The 27,568-nt window shown below is 40.9% G+C and overlaps 1 protein-coding gene across 3 annotated transcripts in view; it reads left to right on the top strand.

Moving 5' to 3' along the window:
* Positions 1–9,556, top strand: part of LOC129768040 (lysophospholipid acyltransferase 6) — a 118,053-nt gene extending 108,497 nt beyond the window's left edge. For all 3 annotated transcript variants that reach the window (XM_055769406.1, XM_055769407.1, XM_055769408.1), the window contains exons 4-6: positions 7,135–7,477; positions 7,551–7,689; positions 7,753–9,556. In XM_055769406.1, the coding sequence (XP_055625381.1) occupies positions 7,135–7,477; positions 7,551–7,689; positions 7,753–8,990 (1,720 nt within the window). In that variant the 3' untranslated portion in view covers positions 8,991–9,556. The remainder of the gene's footprint in view (positions 1–7,134; positions 7,478–7,550; positions 7,690–7,752) is intronic.
* Positions 9,557–27,568: the final 18,012 nt, after the last annotated feature.

Here is a 27,568-nt window from a genome sequence, read left to right as displayed (position 1 = left end):
AAACGGGTCTGACGTGCAAATCAATTATGGAAGGAGATGGCAGATTTAAAAAGCTGCCTTTGATTAAGGTTAAAATCTTAGAATGCCGACAACTCGGCAAAGTCTCCCAGGAAGGGAAAGAATCGAAATTTACGCCGTCCGACTCGTTTAGAGTCACTTTTGCTGGCTCCGCCCTCCCTGACTACGTTATGGTGGACAAATTGAGGCTACCGCTGCGACTCTTCGTGCCAAAGCCCATGACTTGCCTGAAATGCAAGTCAGTTGGTCACACAGCAGCTTACTGCGCCAACAAGGAGCGCTGTGCCACTTGCGGAGAGCAACATGTGGACAAATCCTGCAGTGCGATTGAGCAAAAGTGTCCATATTGCGGAGGAAATCCGCACGTGCTCTCGGCTTGTGAAACTTACAAGAGTCGCTGGGAGAAGCAGAAGCGCTCTTTAAAGAAAACGCTCGAAGCGCACTTTTGCGGAAATTTTGAAGGGCGCTTCTCCATTGGCCCAACAGCAACAACCTTTAACCGCAAACAATGCCTTCGCTTCGCTGCCAGTTGACGAAATGGAAGCGGATACAGCTAACGAGGGCACACCGGAAATCCCCGGCGCAAAAATGTGACCACTCCCAAAGTTCAAGGACAAGCCCCTCCGGTTATACCCTCTGTTAGCATGCCTAAAAAATCGAGTGCAGCGGACAAGCAAAATCAGGTTCCTCCTGGCTTCCGTGGGAATAATTCACCTTCGAACGACCCAGCACTCGAAGGGACATCAAAAACCCAACTGTCCCTATTTTACCGTCCAGTTCAACTTCCCAATCGGGATTTATAAAGTTGACTGACCTTGTGGCTCAAATCTTCACATGCTTTAATGTTTCCGACTCCATCAGAACCATTGTCATATCAATGCTTCCAGTATTAAAGACAATTTTGCAACAATTGATGCAAACATGGCCCCTCCTTGCAATGATTATCTCTCTTGATGTCTAATTCAAATAGAGAGGTCGGAGATATCACTGTTTTACAGTGGAATTGTCGTAGTCTTATCCCTAAATTGGATACATTCAAATTTTTAATTCATAACTTCAATTGTGATGTTTTTGCTCTGTCCGAAACTTGGCTTTCTTCGCGAGATGATCTCTCTTTCCACGATTTTAATATTATACGCTTGGACCGTGATGACAGATACGGAGGGGTGCTATTGGGGATCAATAAGTGCCACTCATTTTTTCGAATTGACCTTCCACCTATTGGAGGGATTGAAGCTGTTGCTTGTCATGCAAACATCAGAGGAAAAGACCTCTGTATTGTCAGCTTGTATTGGCCTCCGAGAGCTGCGGTTAGCCGCAAGCAACTTGTTGACATGTGCTCACTCCTTCCTGAGCCACGATTGATCTTGGGAGACTTCAATTCTCACGGAACTGCCTGGGGGGAACAGTACGACGACAATCGTTCACTGTTGATATATGATCTTTGTAACAGCTTCAATATGACACTTTTGAACACTGGGGAAACAACACGTGTACCTAAACCTCCTGCTAACCCAAGTGCTCTTGACCTCTCGCTTCGCTCGAATTCACTATCGTTAGATTGCAAGTGGAATGTAATCCAGGACCCCAACGGTAGTGATCACTTGCCAATCAAAATTTCCATCACCATTGGGTCGAATTTTTCTGAATATTTAAACATGGCATATGACCTCACAAGACACATTGACTGGAAAAAATATGCGGACGCGATTGCTCTATCCATCAATTCCAGAGATGGTTTACCTCCATTGGAGGAGTATAACTTCCTTTCTCGTTTGATCTATGACAGCGCGGTTCGCGCTCAAACGAAACCCATCCCAGGCTCCACTATTCGTCGAAGGCCTCCCAATCCATGGTGGGATAGCCAATGTTCCAAGCTTTATCAGGATAAATCGAACGCATTCAAAGCTTTTCGGAAACGTGGAACCATTGAAAATTTTCAATCGTATTTGGACCTTGAAAATCAATTTAAAAACCTGATCAAAGGGAAAAAACGTGCTTATTGGCGAAATTTCGTGGGAGGTTTGTCACGAGAAACGTCAATGAAAAAATTATGGAAAGTGGCTCGAAACATGAGAAATCGCTCTTCATCCAATGAAAGCGAGGAATATTCAGGAATATGTGCTCCCGTGGCCGAGTGGTTAGCGTCATAACTAACATGCCGGGTGTTCGGGTTCGATTCCCGTTCTGGTCGGGGGAATTTTTCGTCAAAGAAATTTCCTCCGACTTGCACTGTGATCACGCGTATTCTAGAGCTTGCCATTCAGAATGCATTCAAGGCGTGTTATTTGGCATAGAAATCTCAACTAAGTACTAATAAAAATGACGCAAGTAATACTACATTGAAACGGCGAAGTTTCTCTAGGAACGTTAGTGCCATTGAAGAAGAAGAAGAGGAATATTCACATCGATGGATTTTTAATTTTGCACGGAAGGTTTGTCCTGATTCCGCTCCTGTGCAAAAAATTGTTCGAGATATACCATAAGATAGGTGCGATCTTGATTCCGAGTTTTCGATGGTAGAATTCTCTCTTGCTCTGCTTTCATGTAACAATTCTGCTCCGGGATCGGATAGAATTAAGTTCAACTTGCTGAAAAACCTCCCTGATGTGGCGAAACATTGCTTGTTGAATTTATTCAATCGGTTTCTGGAGAATAATATTGTTCCAGATGATTGGAGACAAGTACGAGTTATAGCTATTCAAAAACCCGGAAAACCCGCGTCCGACTTCAATTCGTACCGCCCAATAGCAATGCTGTCTTGTATACGGAAATTGTTGGAGAAAATGATCTTGTTTCGCCTTGATCGATGGGTTGAAACGAATGGCCTACTCTCAGATACACAATATGGGTTCCGCAGGGGCAAGGGGACGAATGATTGTCTTGCGTTGCTTTCTTCAGAAATTCAAATGGCTTACGCCGGAAAAAAACAAATGGCTTCAGTATTCTTGGACATAAAGGGGGCCTTTGATTCTGTTTCAATAGAGGTTTTGACAGACAAATTACACTCTCGGGGTCTGCCGCCTCTATTGAATAATATGTTATATAACTTGCTTTGTGAGAAGCATTTGAACTTTTCTCACGGAGATTCGGCAGTAAGTCGGGTCTCTTACATGGGCCTCCCCCAGGGCTCATGTTTAAGCCCCCTTTTGTACAACTTCTATGTAAGCGACATCGACAATTGCCTTACACAAAATTGCAGCCTAAGACAACTTGCAGATGATGGAGTGGTCTCTGTCGTAGGATCAACAGAATCCGACCTACAAGAACCCTTACAAGATACTTTGAACAATTTTTCAACCTGGGCCATTGGGCTAGGGATCGAATTCTCCACGGAGAAAACAGAGTTTGTGGTTTTTTCTAGGAAGCATAGACCAGCAAAACCAAAGCTTCAACTTTTGGGTAAACCGATCACTCATGCTATGTCATTCAAGTATCTTGGGGTCTGGTTCGACTCCAAATGTACTTGGGGGCCCATATTAGGTATCTGAGTAAAAAATGCCAACAAAGAATAAATTTTCTCCGTACAATTACCGGCACCTGGTGGGGAGCCCATCCCGAAGATCTTATAATGTTGTATAGAACAACTATTCTCTCAGTGATTGAGTATGTCAGTTTCTGTTTTCAATCAGCTGCCAAAACACACTTAATTAAACTCGAGCGAATTCAGTATCTTTGTCTCCGTATTGCGTTGGGATGTATGCCCTCAACGCATACCATGAGTCTCGAGGTTTTGGCAGGCCTACTCCCACTAAAAGATCGCTTCAATTTATTATCTCTTCGGTTCTTCATCCGGTGTAAGGTCATGAACCTATTGGTGATCGGAAATTTTGAGCGGCTAATCGAGCTAAATTTTCACTCCGGATTCATGAGTTCATATCATGAATTCATCTCCATGCAGGTTGATTCTTCTTCGTATATTCCCAACCGTGTTTGTTTCCCTGACTACATCAATTCCTCTGTGCATTTTGATCTGTCCATGAAGCAAGATATCCATGGATATTCAGATTACCAACGATCGAGGATCGCTCCAACGATCTTCGATGAAAAATATAGGGGTATCAATTGTGATAATATGTACTTTACTGATGGGTCCACTATAAATGAGTCCACAGGATTTGGAGTGTTCAACGAATTTTTTAGCACCTCACACAGTCTTCAGAATCCTTGCTCAGTGTATATTGCTGAATTGGCAGCAATTCATTGGGCGCTGGACAGCGTCGCCTCACGACCTGTTGAACACTATTACATTGTAACGGATAGTCTTAGCTCTGTCGAAGCTATCCGTTCAGTGAGGCCGGAAAAGCACTCGCCGTACTTCCTTGAGAGAATACGAAAAATTTTGAGTGCTTTATCCAGACGCTGTTATGTCATTACCTTTGTGTGGGTCCCTTCTCATTGCTCAATTCCGGGTAATGAGAGGGCTGACTCATTAGCAAAGGTAGGTGCGATTGAAGGCGATATTTATCAGCGTCAAATCGCCTTCAATGAATTTTACTCTTTAGTCCGTAAAAATACCATCGCTAACTGGCAACGCAAATGGAACGAAGATGAATTGGGCCGGTGGCTTCACTCGATTATCCCTAAGGTTAGCCTCAAACCATGGTTCAAAAGTCTGGACTTGAGTCGGGACTTTATTCGCACCTTCTCCCGACTCATGTCCAATCACTGCTCGTTAGACGCGCTACTCTTTCGTTTCAATCTGGCCGGCAGCAATATCTGCGTTTGTGGCCGAGGTTACCACGACATCGAACACGTTGTTTGGTCGTGTGAGGTGTATCTTGTTGCCAGATCGAATTTAGAGAACTCCCTTCGGGCTAGAGGAAGGCAGCCCAATGTGCCGGTGAGAGATGTGTTGGCTCGGTTAGACCTTGATTACATGTCCCAAATATATGTTTTCCTTAAATCTATCGATGTTCGTGTGTGATTATCCTTATATCCTTATACCCTCCATTTCTTCCTTTGTGAGTAATTGGTCCGCTTGCTATAAACAGAAGAATGAAATGTAAATTCACAACTGATGTACGAATAGATTTAAGAATTGAGTGTGTGTGATTATCAACATTGTAATAATTTCCTTATACCCCATCCTTTTCCTGAGAAAATGTCACCCTTTTAATCTCGAGTCCACCACGAGTAATCGGTTTCCCACATTACTAACCATAGATTTAAGAAAATTGTTCATATATATAGTTTTAAAAATATATTTAAGATTTCGGCTCCTTTAAACTTATGTAACTGAGCCTGTAAAAATAAACGAATTTATATAAAAAAAAATCATTCCAACCAGTCCGTAGGTAGTTCTTCATTGGTCCATATCCGCTCGATAATCCGATGCATAAACCAAAGTAGCTGTTCGTCCCCGTCTTTTAGTAGCTCGGCAGGTATGTCTTCCCAGCTGCTTTACCGTTCTTCAGCTCTTTCACTGCACTTTTCTCATTTCATCTATGGTTGGTGGATCCACAGCTTGTCCATCATCCTCAATCTCAATCCTATTCCCTTCGACGACTCCATCTTCGCCATTCAACAACCCATCGAAATGTTGCTGTCAACGCCTGGCCACCTCCGAGTTATAGGTAATCAGCTTCCCGTCCCTGTCTTTGATCAATACAGGGGTTGGCACGGTCCGGTTCCTGTTACCGTTTGTTGTTTTATAAAAGCTCCCGCCCCGCAAGAAGTCGTTCCCAATGCTGACGTTTCTTCCGGCGATGGAGCCTCTTTTCAGCAGCTCTAGCATCACGATATCTTCCTCTGCTCTGACGTGTCACAGTTGTAGCTAGCATGTGAGCTCTGGCTCGGTTCTTCCCATTTGTCGCTCGCTGGCACACCGCGTCAAACCACTCATTGGGCGTGGTTGCCACTGTTATGTCCAACACTTCTCGCGCTGTACTGCAGATCGTATATACCTCCACTGTTCATTCATGTCTCCTCGATTCATCGATTCGCTCATCAACTTTCTGTGAGTATTCTGCTGCTACTCGGTTCGGTTCGGTTGATAACCGCTGGTATTTAACCATATCTTCCTCGTTGCTTTTGATTTAAATACCTTGAACAGCCTGGCACGGATCTGGCATATCACGTGATAGTGATCTGAGTCGACGTTTGATCCCCGGAAGGATCTCTCGTCTGTGACGTCTGAAAAGTGCCGACCATCGATCAGAACATGGTCGATTTGGTTGCAAACCTCTCCGTTTAGGTATCTCCAAGTGTACTTTTGAATGTTTCAGCGTGCAAAGTATGTGCTACAGATAGTCATGCCTGTGGTTGCGTCGAAATTTATGAACCTCAGGCCATTGTCGTTTGTGGTAGCATGGAGGCGTTCTCAACCAATAACGAGGCGAAAAAAGTCTTCCTGCCCGACCTGCGCATTTGCATCTCCTAATGACGATCTTTATGTCGTGTCCTGGGCACTCTCCATAGGTTTTTTCAAGGAGTTCGTAGAACTGCTCCTTAGTCATCGGGTTTATCATTCGTCGGTGCGTACACACCAAGACGGGTCTGCCGTCTTGGCTATAGCTGGCGAGGCACAGCGTTTCATAAATCAGCCGCTCGCTCCGAGACAGACGCTGTTTGAGCCGCCCCTATCCTGGGGAACAGACGCTCGAAGAAACCCAGGCTGCACCACGAGGAGGCGGACTAGCGCTACAGCCCAAAGAGTAGTCGTCTGGAATAACACAAGAAACATCGGAATACTATCGTAAGGCAGTACATTTCGTAGGCCTGATCGGAGGCTTTTCCTGGTTCAAAAGATTTGACATGATCTATTTAAGAATATGAACTAGGATCGTTCGAGATAGACATGATCCGGAGGTTTCTTCAAGGTTCTCCAAGGAAATTCTCTTTGAGAATGTTGGATTCTTAATTTTTCATCCTTCGTAATTGTGCTTAGAATTTTATTTTTATCATCTATACGTAGCCAAATGAAAACTACTTGAATTACAAAATTTTCCTCGAACGATTTCGGTGATCGTTGGTATACCATTATAGTATTAGTGTAATGTTGGTAAAAATAACCAACATTACTCACTGTATATCACTGTATATTCATAAATTCAATTTACAGTGCTTCGAATCTAGTTTTTCCTACCATATTGTCATATTTTTTTTCACCAACAGAATCGTCCTGGTTGTGGCCCTGGCGTACCTATCCTGCATCCACCTGCATCGCCAGTACTACGACTACGGTTCGTACTCGCTGGACATTACCGCACCGCTGATGATCATCACCCAGAAGGTGACCAGCCTGGCGTTCAGCATCCACGATGGTTTCACGCGTGAGATGAAAGACCTCACACACAGCCAGCAGCAGCATGCTGTCAGGAAGCTTCCGTCGGCGCTGGAATTTTTCTCCTACACGCTGCACTTCCAGGGCCTGATGGCGGGTCCATTGGTGTTCTACAAGGACTACATCGATTTCATCGAAGGCTGCCACATCCTCAAGCAATCTGCCGTGTCCAACGTGAGTGCAGCATCAGCAATCCACACGGTGCATCCGCAGAACACATTAATACGCTTGTTTTTTCTATTTCTAGGGAAAGTATGACATAGACAAAAAGATCGTACACGAACCTTCGCCAGTGAAGGTGGTGGTAAAGAAGGTGATTGCCAGTTTGATTTGCGCCCTAATCTTTGTCAAGTTTGCCACCATATATCCCATCAAGGCTATGAAAGGTACCATATTTGTCTGTGTCTACTCTTTACATCGACTGACAATTGTCGTATTGAAACTTTCAGATGACGATTTCCTAGAGCACTCCGGCTTTCTCTACTCGTTCTGGTACATGATGATGGCCACGACGGCCGTTCGTTTCAAGTACTACTTCGCCTGGTTGCTGGCGGATGCTATTTGCAACAACTCAGGTTTTGGATTCAACGGGTATGAGAAGGATGGGGTTACGCCCCGCTGGGACATGGTGTCCAACATTGATGTGTGGGCATTCGAGTTCGGTACAAATTTCCGAAATTGCATCAACTCATGGAACGCGGGCACCAACCGGTGGCTCCGGATGGTTGTGTTCGAGAGGGTTCCGAAGCGTTACGGCACGGTATTGACGTTCAGTTTGAGCGCGTTTTGGCATGGATTCTACCCCGGGTACTATATAACATTCGCGACCGGGGCTTTTATTGTGATGGCGGCACGGGTCGCCCGGAAACTCTTCCGCGAGCACTTCCAGGACACAGCATTTAAGCGAATATTTTACGACGTTTTGACCTGTCTCGTTACGCGTGTTTTTATGGGTTATGCCACATTTCCATTCGTTTTACTCGAGTTTAAGGCTAGTCTTCGCATGTACCTGAATGTTTTTATGTGCCTTCATCTAGTCGCTTTGTTCACTGTAATTATTTTAACAAGATTTGTACCACGTGGTGAACGGAAGCGGAAGTCCGCCAGCTCCTCAGCCCTACCAGTTGCCAATGAGGATTCCACAACCGATCGGGCCAATACTACCTTTCGTTGTAGCACAAACTTAAGCTGTAATACCGTGGCGAAGACCAATGGAACAAGCATCACTAGCAGTACCACCACCGCCTCTATATCTTCCACGATCCCGGGCAGCCAAGAGGAATTCAACGAACGACCAGCAGCAGCGAGCGCAGCGGCAGCCGCGTCAGCTGCTCTAACTAGTAAGACTGAGAGGGAGAGTGATAATCTATCAAATTTAATTAAAGAAAAGATCGAACAAGAAACGCGCAACATCGAGGAGTTGATCGATAAAACCGTAACGGGGTTCGTCGAGCTGAAGGACGATCTGATGCGTATGAACGAGAACGAAATTTTCATATCGGCCGAAACGCTACGGAAACGCCTGCAGAGTAAAGCTGAAGCTGAAGTAAAAAGCCACAGCGGTTTCGTCGATCACGTCGGCGGAGGCGTCGATGCGTTTCTCAAGAAAGAAATCGATGCACTAAACGCAGCCGTACAGCAGGCAAACGTGCTGCCTGCTGTTCTTAGTAATGGCCATGCCAAATAATATTCTTCCAGCGATCGACCGCAACCGAGTCGAGTTGGAGTTTGTCTAAATCGTAAGCTTTTGGAATCGCGAAAGTCTGATTCAGTAGAGCGCAGACGAGTGCACAAACTAAGACATTCACCGATTCCCTATTTTTCGAGTGGAGGTGATTTTTCCTCTCTTCCTTTTTAATACAAAAACATAAATAAAAACTACCACAAATAGAACAAAAAGAATATTTTCAATATAAATAATTCAACAAATGAATCGATAAGTGTGTGTGCTGCATATACATTATTGCAGCAAAGAGATAAACTAAGAATACGATGATTATGGTAACTAGATATTTCCAGAAATTAAAAATTAACAAAACTGAAGAACGACAACAACGGAAAAGCTTAGCTCTAGCGCGCAAACAGAAAAGAAAGGCACAAAACAGATGGATTTTAACTGCGATTTTGTAGACGCAGATACTAATACTACAAGTAACACAAACGTGGAAAACGAATCACACCAACAATTCAGAATACACGAAGAGCTAATACAAGAGAGATTAAAAAATAAAGTTGTTGCGTGACCAGCGAGAATATGCATTTTCATGAAATGTTTTGGTAGAACATAAAAGAACGATCCAATGCTAATCTCAGGAAACCCAAAACATACACTCTATGCCGGCCTGAAGTTTTCACGACTGACGTCAATCCAGTGCAATCCGATCTCGCTAGTAGTGGTTCCCTTCGCTGGCTGCAACGCTCTCAAGCAGTAATCCGCAGCCACCACGTTGTCTCGATTTGGAAATCATCAGTGGTTGAACGTTACATAGTTGCCCAGCAAATGAGTAAATTTAATAAACCCGCGGTCGGTGATCCACGATATTGGCCTTGTGGGATAATCGCATATCGCATGTTTGAGTCTAACCAAAAAAACGGACCCGTCACCGAGTTTCAACATGATTGTTCCTTCCCAGGATTAGTCCGATCGCAATTCTCAAGTTACTGAGCATGGTTTCGCAGGTAATTGCATAAATAGTGTATGCCCAAAGCAGAAAAGATCACTACACCGTCGTACTTCTTGTATTCTTGTATGGCACTAACATTCCCAGTGGAACTTTTACCGTCTCAACGTAAGTACAGTCAACTCTCCCTAACTCGTTATCCAAGGGGACCAATCCATCGAGTTTAGGGAGGTATCAAGATACAGAACATTTTTTTCATATTTTTTGTGTCATAAATTGCAATTATATTATATAATGGTAAGATTCCCAATCATGGTATCAATTTGAAGTTTTGATTCATCCCCTTAAAGTCAGAAAACTAACATGAAAAAAAATTTTTTCCAGAATCTCTCAGGAGGTGATAGACGGTTATATTTAACGAAAAAAATCCTACACATATGTTCGAATTCAAACGATGACAGAATTATAGAACTTTTTTGACGTGGGACTACGTCTAACCGGAATATATGGAGTGTAAAATGAAAACCTAAACACAGAACATGCAGGAAAAAATGAAAGATTTCGAATGCTTATAGCTCGAACATTTCGTACTGGATAGGAGAGATGTTTGCATCACTTGATAGGGAATATTTCTACGCTTCTATCGCAACTAACAAAATGTTGTTTTTCATTAGATAAACAATTGAATAACTGTAAAATATTAGGCGTTATCTAAACGCCCTAACTGCATCGTTTTGATTTTCCCGATTTACGGTTTCCCTAACACAGCCATCAAAACCAAGCAGCCTTGGGGAAATCGGCATTGCAAATACATGAAAGTAGGGGGACTTTTGTTCTCATCGAAAAATGTTCCCTAACACAGACTTTAGCAGCGAAATCGGCATTGCAAGCACACGAAAGAGCCTAGAGGCGAGTGAACAGAAAAGTTTAAAGCCAAAAAGAAGAAAAAGAACACACGAAAGTAGGGGGAGCTTTTGTTCCCACCGAAATGTGTTCCCTAATAGAGATTTCTAAACCAAGGTGCCTGGAGAAATCGGTATTTCAAATTCATGCAAGTCGGGGGTATTTTTGTTCCGACTGGAATGTGTTTCCCTAACACAGACTTCAAATCCATGAAGCGTGGGGAAATCGGCATTGCGAATTCATACAAATCGGGGGTATTTTTGTTCCGATTGAAATGTGTTTCCCTAACACAGACTTCAAAACCGAGGTTTCTGGGGAAATCGGCTCTGCAAATAAATGCAAACTGCGAGTACTTTTGTCCTCGCTTGCCTTCGTGCAGAGTGGAATATGTCTGTCCTAACATGATCTTCTAAACTTAGGAACCTGGGAAAATCGTGCAGACACTAGAAGCGAATGAACTTCCCAGTTTCAAGCAAATTCGAGATTCGAGAAGTATGTACACTTTTGGGATGTAAACTTCAGAGGGAAATGTAAAATAAAATAATCGTTTGATAATTTTTTTTTGTCTTTATTGGAAAGATTTTCAGCCTTAGGCTGGTTCATCAAACGTTTGATAATTCTTCCGTACATATATTTTGTTCTAGTCATCATACCAAACGTAAAAGGTCCGTCATTAAATTTACTTGTAACGAAGAACAATCAATCACAATAAATGAATTGACTTTACACGGCATTTGTTCATTTTTTTCACTCACAGAGCAAATATATTGAACTCAATTGAATTTGGAAACTGTTTCATTCAATCAAGAATTTAATCAATACAAACGAATGATTGCTAAGCTAGGGTAGTTCCACGTGAACCTTGCGGTTATATCATAGATATAACCCACTAATTTTTTTTGTTTCGGATTCTGTTGCCTCAAACTGGCCGATTCTGATGCTTTCATTTGAAAGATGAGAAAATTTAGTACAGGATATCAGGGCCCGAAATCTTCGAAGGTGAAAAATAAGGACCGGCTCTACTCTCAGTAGCATCGTTTCGACTAGAATGGCTTCGGCAGTCCCGCGAACAAAAAGTGACTTGACTAGAAAATGAATTGACTAGCGTTGACTAGCGCGTCCAGTCAGTGGTTATTTTAACTGACTCAACTAATGAATACACTAAAGTCGCTTTTTACGCGGTTTTTTTTTACGCGGCTTTTTTTACGCGGTTTTAGGGATTTACGCGGTTTTTTTTTACGCGGATTTTGGAATTTACGCGGTTTTTTTTTACGCGGATTTCGGAATTTACGCGGTTTTTTTTTACGCGGATTTCGGAATTTACGCGGTTTTTTTTTACGCGGATTTCGGAATTTACGCGGTTTTTCCAAAAGAATCGATTTATACGCGGTATGTTGTATTTTCTTCTCAATTTGTTCATTTGTAAGACTTAAGTACGTTTGCTTCAATATTTGGAGCCAAATTCATTTTTTCTATGTTTGTCTCCTGGGAATTGAGTTAAATAACTGTGGTTTGCTCGAGGTTAACACGGTATATCTGAGGGATAAGATTTAGTATTCTCGTGATAACGTTGTCGCAATCTTGGCGAAATTGGTACCTGATTCTGGGTTCGATTTCAGCTAGCGTTGAAACGATTTTGGTAACCGAATGGAAAAAGAATAAACAACAATAGTGTAAGTAATGTGAGCTTGATCCCCTTTTTTTGTTTCGGATGTATTTCAGCGAAATTTTATATGTTTCAACACAAATTTAATATGAAATATCTTTTGTAAATTTTACTCAAAAGACTCCAAGCGATATGAATTCAAAAAAAATTTCAAGAGATGTCAAACACCAATCTAAAAAATGTGAAAGATATGTCCCCGTTTTTTATTTTTATTTATGACACTCAGCCTTTGGCTAGTTCGTCATTTGGACCAACGTCCTTACTGTTTTTTTAATTAAATCGTTTATTTTTACAGGCTCAGTTGCATAAGTTTAAAGGAGCCAAATTCATCACTATATTTTAACTAGAATATATTAACATGTTTCCTTAATTCTATGGTTAATAAAATAGGAAACCGATTACTCGCGGTCGACTCGAGTTTAGAAGGGTGACACATTTTCATTAGGAAAAGGATGGGATGTAAGGACATTTTAACAATGTTCACATTCATACATTCATACATTCTCATTCACACTCACACTTCACACTCAATTCTTGAAAACTATCCTTACATCTAAAATGTATTGCGTCCTTACTTGATTTCCGTAGAAAGCAATGATCGAAAATTCTCCTCTGGTGACATATTTGTTGGAGGGGAAAATGTTATGATTGTTAAATAGGAATTTATTTGTTCATTTAGGAAAAACCAGTTCTACATTTTCTTTTTTTGCGCTATTTGCTTTCCCAGATTAAACGTGGGCGTTAAGTGTTAAATTTACTCACAGTACCGGACAGAAGTATGTAACATCGTATATTTTTTGACTGTCACTTTACAATATGTCAAAAGATTTGTCGGATATTTTGATCAATGGTTGAATAAGTATTCGAAATTCATTTGTGTAATTTTGAAAATAATCTATTGAACGAATGAGAGATACCACTTTTAAGCAATGTAATTCCTTTTGAAAAGCCTAATTTGAAAATTGAGTTACTTGAAGCACCCTTAACCATATGTGGTGAAGTTTTTTGCCGTAGTAATCGAGATGGTTTGTTTCAAATGTTTGTATAGAAATAAATACAGTTTCGAGGGTTCAAGTTTTTTTTTACTATTCTGGAGAAAAGGATGCTATCTATTTGCGTCCGATCTTAGCGATTGTTCTTCATCTACCAGTAAAAATATGTATATTCGTGATTCACAAAGGCTATTTACTTTTTCCAAAGAAAGACTGCCCCAATCGGACATAAGACAACCTAATATTTCTCCACGGTGAAAAAGTTCAAACGCTTTTTGCTTTTTTCTGAACTGAATTTGTTCATGCATATTATAGCATTTCATAGAAGCAGATATCATTTACTACGACTCAAAAGATAGACACATTTGGTTGATGGAGCTCAAAGTACTGTTTTGTCTCAAATTCCGAACACTTAATTTTCAAATGTAAATTTACTAAACTTTAATGTTATAAATAATAGAATAATGAAAGCCTTGACATTGTTTGAGGTATTGGCTACATTCAAATAACATTTACAGGTATCGATACAGCTTATAATTCATAAGACTAAGCATTTGCAAAAAATGTGTCGAAACCAATAACACATTGTTTGCATTAGCAAATTCCGCAGTTTTTCAGTTTTTGTAGTTGTATAACTATTTTGTATGCTGTTTTCATGTTAAGTGCTATAAAAGGTATGGATCTACTAGAAATCTTTTATGCAGACATCTTCTTTAAAATTAGTATTAAAGTAGTGATCGGAATTTGAATCAAGTTTCGACGCATGATTCATATTCCGAACTGTAGTTTGGATACTCTATTTTCAGGCAAATACAGCAATAGTCCACAAATTAGGATGCAAGTACAGTCCAATTGTGGAGCAACTGATGTAAAGATGTTTGTAAGCTCCGTTCTTGTAGCACATAGTTCGCAGGCGCAATCCAACGAAAGCAAAATGAATTTTCTTGGTCAGGTTTTCAACTAAAACCACAATAATGAAACCGGATTTCTGAAGTAATATATTCACTCTATTACATATACAGAGTCGATCTTCAACGTCTCTACTATCCATATCTTTGAATCCTTTCCCTCCAATTGCATGTGCCAGAATGAGAATTTCTGATTCTTCCACATTTGAAGGGTCTGTTGAACCAGCTTTCACGCATTCTGGCCATAGTGGCTTCCAGCACGAATTCAATGTTTTAGATTTCATAGAAGACAGAGCCTTTCCTATGAACGTCAGAGCGTCTCTTATCTTAAATTCTTTCCACGCTTGAATTACCGTCATCGTTTCATCGCTTTCAAGCTTTTCGAGGATGTACCGAAGACATTGTTTAATGTACAACTTCTTGAAAGCAGCAATTATTCCTTGATCTTGAGGCTGTAACAAAGAAGTTGTATTCGGTGGAAGAAACACAACTTGAACGTTTGGGTGCTTGATAACTAGGTGTCCTGGAGCGTTATCCAAAATCAAAAGCACGTGGAACTCCAAACCTTTTCCTTCCAAGTATGTTTTCACTTCCGGAATAAACATATCGTAAAACCATTCCTCAAAAACGGCTTTTGTGACCCACGCTTTAGTGTTAGCTTTCCAGTGCACTGGCAGTTTGTTGAAATCAGCCCCCTTCAACGAGCGGGGCGTCATAGCACGATTGATCAATAGCGGTTTCAACATAAGGTCGCCTGAAGCATTACTGCAAAATAACAGGGTAACCCTGTCTTTGGCCGCTTTGAAACCACTGGCATATTGCTCCTGCTGCGTAATGTAGGTACGAGACGGCATTCTTTTCCAAAAAAGACCCGTTTCATCTCCATTGAACACTTGGTCACCATGATACGCACCTTCTTTTATGATCTTAGCGAGCTTTGGAGGAAAACTATTTGCAGCCGAAACATCGGCCGATGCGGATTCACCCTTGATTTTAACGTTGCGAATGGAATTACTACGTATAAAGTTATAAAACCATCCCTTACTCGCGGTAAAGTCTTTCTTTTTACTTGAAGACGGCTCATTCTTCTCTAACCAAAGGTAAAGGCTCAAAGCTTTCTCCCTTATTAATTCCTGATCCAAGGGTATTTTCTTCTGCGCGTGATCTTCGATCCACATATGAAGTGCCTTTTCCATCTTGACCATCAATGGATCTCGTGTATATGATGAGGATTTTGTTGCATAGATAGTGCCCTGAGCTGCTGTCTGTCTGATGCTATCTTGATTCTTTTTAATTGTACGCACAGTCGATTCGTTGATTTTTAAATTCCTGCCGACGTTTGCAACAGATTTCCCATCTTGAAGGGCATCCAAAATATTGAGCTTCATTTCCAAAGAAAGAGACACTCTTGATCTGTTTTTTTTGAAGGCGGTTTTTTGCGAAGCCATTTTAGAGTATGCCTTTAATCAAAAATTTTGAATACTGCTGACGTCTTCAGCTAACTGTCGAAAAGCGGAACTGCACACGATTACCCCCAAGGTTGGGTAACTCGCTGGGAACTGGCCGAACTCGACCGAACACAAACTGGCTAGACTCTACAACCACCACGGTTCAGGAACTGCACTTTCACTTTAACTTTCACTGCAAGGTTAAATCACGAATAACTTCTTAATGCGATTTCGTCCTTTTATATGTGTTCAGTTCCACACCGAACGAACTGAAGCGACAGCATCTAGCAGCACACATAATTTGCACACGACCCCACAAACCACGAGTACCCCTCCCACAGCGCAACTATGAGCTAGCCATCACCAACACACGCTGTGCCCGACTGCATAAAAATAAAATTGGTTCACTCCGACTGAACGGATCAGTGAAAAATGCAGTGTGAATGATCGCAAAATATACTATTTCAGAGTGCGATTTAGGCTGTAACGATGACAATGAGTTCAAATTTGACGATATATTGACGAATACTGTTCGGAATTGTTCAGTCATAGTGAACCAACTCTCAAAAAATACATCATTTAGTTCAGTCAGAGCGGACTTTGTACGTATAGGCAGCCAAATAACAGCCTTTTTTGGCATGATACTTGATGTTTTTTTACAACTATCATACATCACAGTATTGGCAGAGAGTAGCTCAAACTTCTGAGAACAATATTGAACGAAAAAATTAAATGCTTTGTAAATTGCAGAGCATTAAACTTTATGTTCGTTTTCTCGAAATCATAAAAATGTCACATGGCCCGGTCTGACTTAACACCGACCATATAACAGATAGGTATGCTTTTAGAACAATTCAATGTAGCCAATACATATATAAGATACTGTAGAAACAGTTTGTATACTCTTACATTTGAAATTTGTTGTTAAAATAGTAATTTGAGGCAGGGTTAAAATATGCTTCTACGTATTTTGGTCATGCCACCTAACCAAACAGCTCTTTACTTACCACTCGGTTGTTGCACGTTGGACGGAACAACAACTTGTAGCGATTTACAGATAATTCAAAGATAAAACAGGCATAAAATGCGTAAAAACCTACTTGTAACTACTTTCTAGTTGAATCTCTGACTGTTTTTTATTTATACAATAAGTATCTTCGGGAGCTGGGACCGACACTTATATTGTTCAAACGCTCTTGATGCGCGCTGAATGGGAAGCAGAGCACGAAAAAATCGGGGCTTAACGTGTTAAATCCATCGAAAAATGGATGAGCAATAAGCGGTAGAATCTGGACATTTTCAATCTGTACCCCCAACATGTTCCAGAAAGACAAAATCCTATGTTTAAAGGTGCTCCCCGCAGAAACAAGAGGAGCGCTATCGCGCTTCTCCGCACTCAAACGGTTAAACAGGTATTTACATGCAATCGGCCAAGGAGCTACCTTCGTGAAGCCTTGTGTCACGCAATATATGCACACAATATGCAATTTGTTTGAATATGGGTTGCATTTTATATCAATAATTCACTGACTATTAGTTTTTTACGTGTATTTTAAAATTTAGGGTGGTTTATTTTTACGCGGATTTTGGAATTTACGCGGTTTTTTTTTACGCGGATTTTGGAATTTACGCGGTTTTTTTTTACGCGGATTTTGGAATTTACGCGGTTTTTTTTTACGCGGATTTTGGAATTTACGCGGTTTTCGTTTACGCGGCACGTATCCCCCGCGTAAAAAGCGACTCCAGTGTACAAATCTTCAACTGACTTCAGTCCACACTTCCATTTCCCCCTGACACTAATTCATACCCGCGTACGCAATATTATTTTTACGTCCATATATAAAGAGGAACGAAAACATGATTTCTGATGCAAAAAAGAATTCACCCCACCAATGGACGGTTTATTGTCTACCCATCGTGAACTCAAACCAACGAACTTAGACATTTATCAAGTATGCTATAAAGGTCCTCGCGTTAGTATTAGTTAGTATTAGATGTGCAAAATAGCGCACACTGCACGCTATTTTATACGTGTGAGTAATTTTCGTGTACGACACAAAAGAATCTAGCTCACCTGTAGCATATGTCAAAGCACGTTGAACTCAAACATCGATGCATGCACACGTACATGGGAGAGAGAAAGAGAGGAACGAATTCGTTTTGGGGGAAGTCACTTCAAAATGCAATGAGAACAGTTTGACTGGGAAGAATGAAATGATATAGTCGAGTCGGTAGAGGGAGATAGCGACTAAACGCCCCACAGACTGTTTAGTCGTTTTGGCGGAGAGACTGCGTGAAGAAGCCAAAAGTCATTACTAACTGAATACGGGTATAATCAGTCAAATAGTCAGCTGACTATCCTCAGTTGACTATGACTATGCAGAGCCCTGCAGGATATAGTAGTGGAACATCTAAATTAGTGGATTTAAATAACATTTTGGAAGTGGAAAATTTAAAAGTTAGTAATTTTAAATGTGTGATTATTAATTTTATCCCAAAAATTCATACTACACTTAATTGTTTCTATCATTATACCCAACTTCTATCTCTCTTGATTTCGCTGCAATATCAATATAAACAATTCCTGGTGAAAATTTAAGCAGAAGATTTTGCAATCACTTTTTAATCACTGTACTTATAAAAGCCACTTAAATTCCACTTCAACGTTGAAATGTTACATTTTTTCATGAAATAAGACATATTTGAAATATATAAAAAATACTTTTTTTTCAAACTGTATATAATCGAGTCTAAAATTGTATGTAATCGAATCATATATAATCTAGTCTGTATATCATCGAGTCCGACGTGTATAAGTAACTAGGTTAACGAAGAAAATATTGATTAAGTATGTTATTCAATCTAAATTGTAACGATCACGCAGAAACTGTTCAATCACAAAGAAATATTCAAATAGTTTCACAGGAACATTTGCAGTTGATTTCAATATTCCGGACATATTCTTCAGGTTTGATTTAACGTTCGAAAGTGTAATTTAGACACAATTATCTGAACCTTCCTGAATATTCTCCATCTCAATAGGACTACTATCTTCAGCGTTTCTCTCTGATTTTTCAACACTTTCCAGCAGTCTTTCACATTGAACACTGGGTACGAGACGAATAATGTTCTCCCTACTCTCGCAGTTTTATGTTTGCAGACAAACATTATTTTTTCGTACCCGTTGTTTAAAAATGTGACACGTTTGTTTCCCATGATGTTCAGTTTCTCTCGCATTTTCATCCCAAGCAACAGCAGTGTGTAGAGTAAAAGAAGCGAATTGAACACCACACCACCACCACTCAATACACGGTGTGTTGATATGAAAAGGGAAGGGAAGCATTTATCATGGCAATGGGTGCTTCATCTAAAATTTTGGGCAAATAAAATACACCTCTTCATCTGTTCTGAACAAAATATGCGTCAATTGATATCAGAGATCTTCACAATAAATATCATTATTTAATCCACTATCATCAATTTAATCCAATATCGATCCAAACCGCTCCCAGAGCGGAGACAACGAACTCTGACTCCTCCAAGTCCGCAAGTATGCTCAGCACCAGCTGGTACCACCACCGGATCGCTCCGAACAAAATTTCCCCGTGTTACCCTCTACCTCAGGTTTGACTCAACCATCGGGCAGTAGGTCGATGACCGATACAACAGGTCAACTACTCCCTGCTAACAGTGGAGTGGCTCGCAAAGTTGCTGGCAGCAAGTCCGATGGGAACGATACCGACTCTTCAGTTGGTTCATCTCGTTCTATGAGGGATCTACGCACTCGCCCACCAGGCAAGAAGCCTCGTGTGGAGGATGCAGGCGACAAGCGAGAAAGAGGTATTCAACTGTCCTAATGGCTGAATTCTCCAGTTACAATATTGCCTCTATAAATATAAACACGATAACGAACGCGACGAAGATAGACGCACTTCGTACTTTTGTACGAACGATGGAACTAGATATCATATTCCTTCAGGAAGTAGAAAACGAACAACTAACCATCCCGAATTTCAACGTCGTCTGTAATGTAGATCAGGCAAGACGTGGAACGGCAATAGCGCTAAGAGAACACATCCCATTCTCGCATGTCGAAAAGAGCCTGGATGGTCGTCTCATCGCTTTGCGAGTACAAAACGCAACTCTCTGTAACGTTTACGCTCCTTACTATTTTACGTGCCAAGAGAGAGAGATTTTATAATGGTACACTCACATATTATCTTCGTCACAATACACAACACGTCATTCTCACTGGGGACTTTAACTGCGTGCTACGTCCAAGCGACTCTACGAATGCCAACACACAATGCGACATCCAGGCTCGATCGGATATACGTGAGCGCAGGGCTATGCGAGCATCTTAGGAGCGCTGCAACACACGTATGCTCCTTCACCGACCACAAAGTACTAACAGCACGTATCTGTCTCCCTAATCTCGGGCGCGAACAAGGACGCGGGTTCTGGTCCCTGCGCCCCCATCTGCTCACTGCTGAAAACATACGAGAATTTAAAATCCGATGGCAATTCTGGACTCGACAACAGAGAAATTTTCCCAGCTGCCTAACATGGTGGCTAGCATTCGCAAAACCAAGAATTAAATCCTTCTATCGGTGGAAATCGAGAGAAATATTTTGTATCTTCAACGCCGAACATCAACGGCTCTACGCGCAATTACGATCGGCGTATGATGGATACTATCGAAATCCCACCATCTTGGTGACAATCAACCGTGTCAAAGCACAAATGCTTACGTTGCAACGGAAGTTTGCGCAAAGTTTCATTCAAATTAATGAGCCACTTGTTGCGGGGGAGAGCCTATCCCCTTTCCAACTAGGCGATAGACGCCGGAAAAAGACAGTGATAACAGAACTGCAGAACGAGAAATTCGGGGCTCCAGAGAAATCGAACAACATATGTTCAACTATTTCGTGGACCTGTATGCGACTGAGGAGGCGAGGTATATTCCAGACGGAAATTTCGAGTGCGAGAGAGCAATAATCGAGAATGACGAAACGAACGCTGCATTGACGAACGAGATCACAATCGGTGAGATCGAGCATGCGACCCGTACCTCGCAGAAGCGAAAATCACCGGAATCTGATGGGTTACCGGTAGAGTTTTACCAACGAACATTTAACGTCATATATAGAGAACTCTATTTTATACTCTATGAAGCGAGAACAGACAAAATCCCGGTAGGTTTCACTGACGGAATTATCGTACTGGCGAAAAAAAGAAGTGGCGATGGGACTGCGCGAGCATACCGTCCAATTAGTCTGCTCAACGTAGACTACCGAATTCTGAGTAGAGTAATGAAATTTCGTTTGGAGGTATTACTCCGAACTCACCGCGTGCTGAGCAATGCGCAGAAATGTGCAAACGCCGATCGGTCGATTTTTCAAGCTACTCTCTCGCTGAAAGATCGTGTTGCCCACATGATTGCGACGAAACAGAAGAGAAAGATGATCTCTTTCGATTTGGACCATGCTTTCGATCGTGTCTCCCATGAGTTCCTGCATCGAACCCTACTCTCTCTGGGAATAAATCCGAGCTTTGTTAGCTGGATCTCAAGGGTGGAAGATGCCTCTTCATCTAGACTACTCCTGAATGGGCGCCTGTCACAACCGATCCGGATAGAACGGTCTGTTCGTCAGGGCGATCCGCTATCGGTGCTCCTGTTTGTGATATACATACATCCACTGCTTACACGTTTGGAGCGCATATGTGGTGGAGATATTTGCGTCGCGTACGCCGATGATATTACGGCTATTGTAACATCAACACTAACCATCAGTCTTCCGAAAAACACATGTCCACGCGATGTGAAAATTCCATGTTTTTGTTTGAATTCGAACATGATTCTCGCTAGTGTTGAGTGTCTATCCCCAACACGAACAATGATACACAAACATAGACATGTGAAAACAAACACGATGTTTATAATTCAAGAACATCATGTACAAACATATCACCCGATCTCGCAGTATTCATTGCTTTCGTTTCGTTTCTTTTCATACACGGAAAGAAATTATTCATCCCAAAACATTTCTTCGTAGAATACTTTTTCACAGAAACGAACTTGAAATTTAGTTCGCATTTCAAAAATTGCACGAACTAAGAGGCTATAAGTTCATGCACCAAAATATATATTTTTATTAAGGCGTCATATGGCGTCAGCCTAACGGGGCCGGGAATTCAATATTTTGACAATATTTGCTTACAACCATGTTAGTAATATGTAACCGATTACTCGTGGTTGGCTCGAGGTTAGTATTACAAGTGTTCTCATAATTGGGATGTTGCAGTCTTCAGTGCTCTGTACGTGTGCCCGACATGGGATACTTCCTATTGGGATGCAGCTGACCGTTAATCAGCAACGCCCCCCTAGTCTGCACCCCATATCTAGCGTGGTGCGTCTTTTTCGACTCGAGGAATCCAGGATAGAATGATCACTAGCCGGCGCAATCATCAGCTCGTGTAGAGTTGTCATGAGCGGTACAACCTTTGGCTCTTGTTGAATCATCAGTGGACTGCACAACCTTCGGCCCGTGTATCTGTAAAGAGTGTGTGTATGTATTGCCGCGGCTAAGTAAAAGTTTATAGATCGTTCATGCACATTTTGCAAGTCTGATTAAATAATCCTTGGTTTCGTTCAAAGAAAACATTCTCTGAATAGAAAGAAGCTTTATATTTTTTTTTGCGTGCATGTTGGCAATTAAAGTCTGGGGAGCCGACTGCATAGCGGGTGACGTCATTCAAAAGCTGACCAAAAAAATAAATACCCAAAAATTAGTTTTAGATGCAACCTTCAGCGGCACACAGCAGAACCAGCAGAGAAATTTCAGCGGCTAAAACACACCATTAATTTCTCGATGTTATCACAAACTGAATGAAGGAAAAAACTAAAAGCTACACTTATACTGCACTACATATGCTATGTGTGCATGCGATTGCATCATCCTTTCTTCTCCTCTTCTCCGCTCGTTTTATAGCTCGGGTCGCGTTCAAATAGCTAATAATAGCGAATGTTACATTAATTCAATATATAAATTGATGCGTGCACTAAATAGTGATATCAAATGTGAAAAACTCTCATATCAATCGATGTTTATTTTGTTCAGAACAGAAAAAGAGGTTTATTTTATTTGCCCAATATTTTTGATGAAGCACCCATTGTCATGAAAGGAAAGCATTTTTTCCATGTCAACATACCAACACACCACGCGTTGAGTGGTGGTGGTGGTGTGGTGTCCGATTCGCTTCTTCTACTCTACGCACTGCCGGGGCTTGGGGTGAAAATGCAAGAGAAAATGTACACCATGTTCGAACATCATGTGAAACATTGGGATTAAACATCGTATGTCCAAACATACCACGAATACAAACATGTCACATTTTCTAACATAGGTACGAAAAAATCATGTTTGTACTCAAACACAAAACTGTGAACAGCAGCGTGGACATGTTTATTCCGGACGCAGTGTTTTTTGTGAAACATGGAAGACTGCTAACCATCGATCGTATTTTTGAAATGTTCGACGATTTCGAGATCACGGCAGGGGCAAAATTATTGACAGAACAAAAAACAGTGGCTATCGACATCGGGTTCAGCAATGGAGAGCCACTGACGATACCAGGACTACATACCGTAGAGAATGTAAAGGTGCTAGGCATTATTCTTTCCAATTCAGTGCGGCTGATGGCAAAGCACAACTGGGACAAATTACTATCCAGAATCGCACAAATTATATGGTTACATGGTATGCGATCTCTGAATTTGTGGCAGAAGGTAATACTGCTGAATACGTTCATCCACATCGAAAGTGTGGTATGTCGCGTCGATAATACCGACCCAAAACATACACACTGCTAAATTGACTGCGATGATGGGAAGATTCCTGTTTCGTGGGTTACCAGCACGTGTGCCAATGCAACAGCTAGCGCGAAAGAAAGAGCAAGGCGGACTAAAGCTGCAGTTACCAGCTATAAAATGTAAAGAGCTTCTGATTAACCGTCACCTAAAAGAGACAAATTCCTGGCCCTGAACTGGAAACAGATTTGGGGAAACATTTCAACAAAAAGACTGTCGTCGAGTCAGCGTAGCCACCTTTACCTTCTAGTGAACGAAAAAACAGAACATCGTAGATTATTGAACATCATCGGAAGAGCTAACGACCAACATTGTCAGCACTGGCTGACGCAAATCGAGACGCTGAAACATAAGTTTTCTGAGTGTAGTAGAGTGATGCCAGCGTGGAGTCACATACAACAAAAATTACAACTGCACTCAACGGTTGGCGGAGCCTAGCGTTTGAGGAACTTTTACGACCGACGCTAGATAACATAGCGACAGAACAAAAAATAAAAGCATTGAAGCTTTTCATTGAATACACTAATTACATTAATAACAACAATGAAATCGATGTTAACGAATTAGAATTCAATTTGAATTTGAATAATTAATTACAACTTAAAATCTGTGATTTAAATAATACTTGTAATAAATACACTATATTTTACAAAAAAAAGTCACAGGAGGGTTGTGTCCGAGACACGACCGCATAGTTGACGTAGGATTCCATTGGGCTGTCTGTTGATTTTAGATATGTTTGAAGAATTACATCGTTAAACTCTTTTATAATGATTTGGTTTTAATGTCTCTGCTAGGGAACACATTGCGGTAGGAACAAAAAATCCCCATACTTTCATGTATTTGCAATGTCGATTTCCCCCAGGTAGCTTGGTTTTGATGCCTCTGTTAGGGAATATAATTCGATGGGAACAAAAGCTCTCCCTACTTTCATGTATTTGCAATGACGATTGCCGCCAGGCAGCTTGGTTTTGATGTCTTTGTTAGGGACCCGCTGCATGTGTTCTCAATTTCGACCAATCAGGGTATTTCTGTTAGGATAGGGGTTGAGATTCTTCAATTGTCCGATAGTTAGTTTCATGACATATATTATTTTCTTCAATACAAAAAATTGTTATGGAAATTTATTGACGCAAAGATTTCATCAATCCGTCAAGAAATGAATGAGCAATAAGCGTTTGAAATTGGACAATTTTCACGATGTGCTCGATTTTCGATTTTCAATTTGTACCCTAATATGTTCCCGAAAGACGTAATCCTACGTCAAAAAAAAATTATAAGCTTTTTGAACAAGTACTAAAATTGAATAAAGCGTGGCGGAGCAGCCACATCAAAATACCAAGAATAGGTGTAAAATACCAAGAACTGAAACTGCATCTAAAACTTATTTTTGAGCATTTATTTATTTGGCCAGTATTTGTATGACGTCGCTCCGCTGTGCACTCGGTTCCCCAGACTTCAATTGGCAACATGCACGGAGAAAAAAAATCAAGCGCCGCTCCGAAATCCACTCAGTTATAATTAAACAGCGATTGGAGCATGTTGTCGCTGTTGTGGTGAAGCTAACTTCGTTCATCATGACAGCGCTTATGAACGGTGTCACCAAGAGCCTGGAGAGTGATGCCACTGAAAGGGTGACCAAGAGAATATCAGTATCGAAAAACGGTTCCACTTGAGACATCGGCGCAGCCGCCACACACACACACATATACGCCCGGAACTCTTTTCGTTTGGTTGCCATCCAGTATCGAGAAGATTCCGGAAAGATGTCATCGTTGCTGAAAAATAATCTGCTAGTTCCCCTTGGAATTGAAAATTGCATTCAAGCGAAAGAGTTTATTTTAATGTTTTCTATCCATACAACACTACGACCAAATACATTTGGTTTTGTGATTTTTCAATCAAGTGCGATCAACGTAAGACCACGTCTTTCGGTATTAGAGGTGCAATGAGCGCACAGGCAAACGATGTTTACTCAACAAACGAGAAGTGGGTGTTGTGAGAAAGTATGAGCGAACGCAAAAATTATGTAGACTGATTTGATGCAACAGATATTTTGTCTCTTGGAAATGGAATACAAATCATATCACAATACAAGAAATGTATTATGTATTATACAACTTTTTTGTGATTGCTTTTGCTGAATATTGTGCCTCCAACGTAACGCTCTCGTTTTCGAAGTCCCCCTGTTCGGACCCTATCCTACGCACTTTGAACACCTTTGTAGCACGTATGTTTTTCGTATATTCTGTTATTCATTCATTCAGAATTGTTCGTCCCTTGCGGTTATACCACAGATATAACCCACTTCCTGTTTTTAAGTGACTTACCCGAAAATCATTCATCTCTGTGCCCTGGACGATACAAGAACTTTAGTAACACAACCAGGAAAAAGTGTTCGTTTCAATTGGCGATCTAACGTACAAATCGACACCTAGGCGGCGCTGCAGTGAAAGTGATGATGGTTTTATATTTTGCCATGTGAGCTTATGGAAGGTTTGTAGTTCTTTCCATAAATTACAATGTTATAATCATAAAAGATTATTTGATTGCGATGAGTTTGTAAGAAATTTAATTCTGCGCAATTTTATATATAACATGTTATTTATTTACCTCTTTCGGTAGTGAAAACTATAAAAATGTTGACAATGGTTGAATTAAAGAAGGAAATTCGAGAGCACAATCAAACACAAGTAGAAAAATGTACGATTCCTGCATGAGAGAACTACCTTGGAAAGCCCGGAAGTAAAATATACGTGATTTGTTTTTGAGTTTTAGGTTACATTAGCATCATTTTCTTAGTTAAAAAAACAAAATCCAGATGTCTCACTGATCGTTTACGTTTTGCGTTAGATCGCCAATATCGTATTGTTCTTATCGGAGACGAAATCGAAATATTGGCGATCTAACGCAAAACGTAAACGATCGGTGAGACATCTGGAATTTGTTTTTGAATTAAGAAAATGATGCTAATGTAACCTAAAACTCAAAAAACAAATCACGTATATTTTACTTCCGGGCTTTCCAAGGTATTTCACACATGCAGGAATCGTGCATTTTTCTACTTGTGTTTGATTGTGCTCTCGAGTTTCCTTCTTTAATTCAACCATTGTCAACATTTTTATAGTTTTCACTACTGAAAGAGGTAAATAAATAACATGTTATATTTAAAATTGCGCAGAATTAAATTTCTTACAAACTCATCGCAATCAAATATTCTTTTATGAATATAACATTGTAATTTGTGGAAAGAACTACAAACCTTCCATAAGCTCACATGGCAAAATTTACAGCCATCATCACTTTCACCGCAGCGCCGCCTAGGTGTAGATTTGTACGTTAGATCGCCAATTGGAAGCCTTTTTCAACAACATCGAAATAAGAAGAATCTTATCTGGTGAAAAGTCAACGTAGTTCACACATATAATCGGGGCTCTGGCTACCCTATCCCATCCAATGCAAATTGAGCGTAGGCAGCATAAAACAGGGCTCGCGCTTAGGGGGCTCACGTATTTAATGTTTGGAGTCATATATGTTAATATTTGATTAAGTTGGATAGTTTCCTTTGGCAAGCGATGTTCGGATACCCATCCGGAAGCTTTCTTGGCGATTTGCAATTAAAATAACTGCTAAAGCATTATGCGGAGCATTTCAATTTTAATTTCAGGTTATGATTTTTATGCTCATGATTTTCTATGCTGGCTACAAAAAGGCGGCCATCTTAGCAATCCCTTGCATATAATAGCGAATTCGTTTTTAAAACTGAGTCAGTGCCACACTGACTCTGTAATAAAAAAACGTTTTCAGTTTCACGAATGCGGTGGTTTGTTGGTGTGCGTTGTATAGTTGATTTGTTT

Source organism: Toxorhynchites rutilus, chromosome 2, assembly GCF_029784135.1.
Source record: "Toxorhynchites rutilus septentrionalis strain SRP chromosome 2, ASM2978413v1, whole genome shotgun sequence".
NCBI lineage: Eukaryota > Metazoa > Arthropoda > Insecta > Diptera > Culicidae > Toxorhynchites > Toxorhynchites rutilus.
Note: the sequence above shows the minus strand (reverse complement) of the source record. Positions and strands in the feature narration are given on the sequence as shown.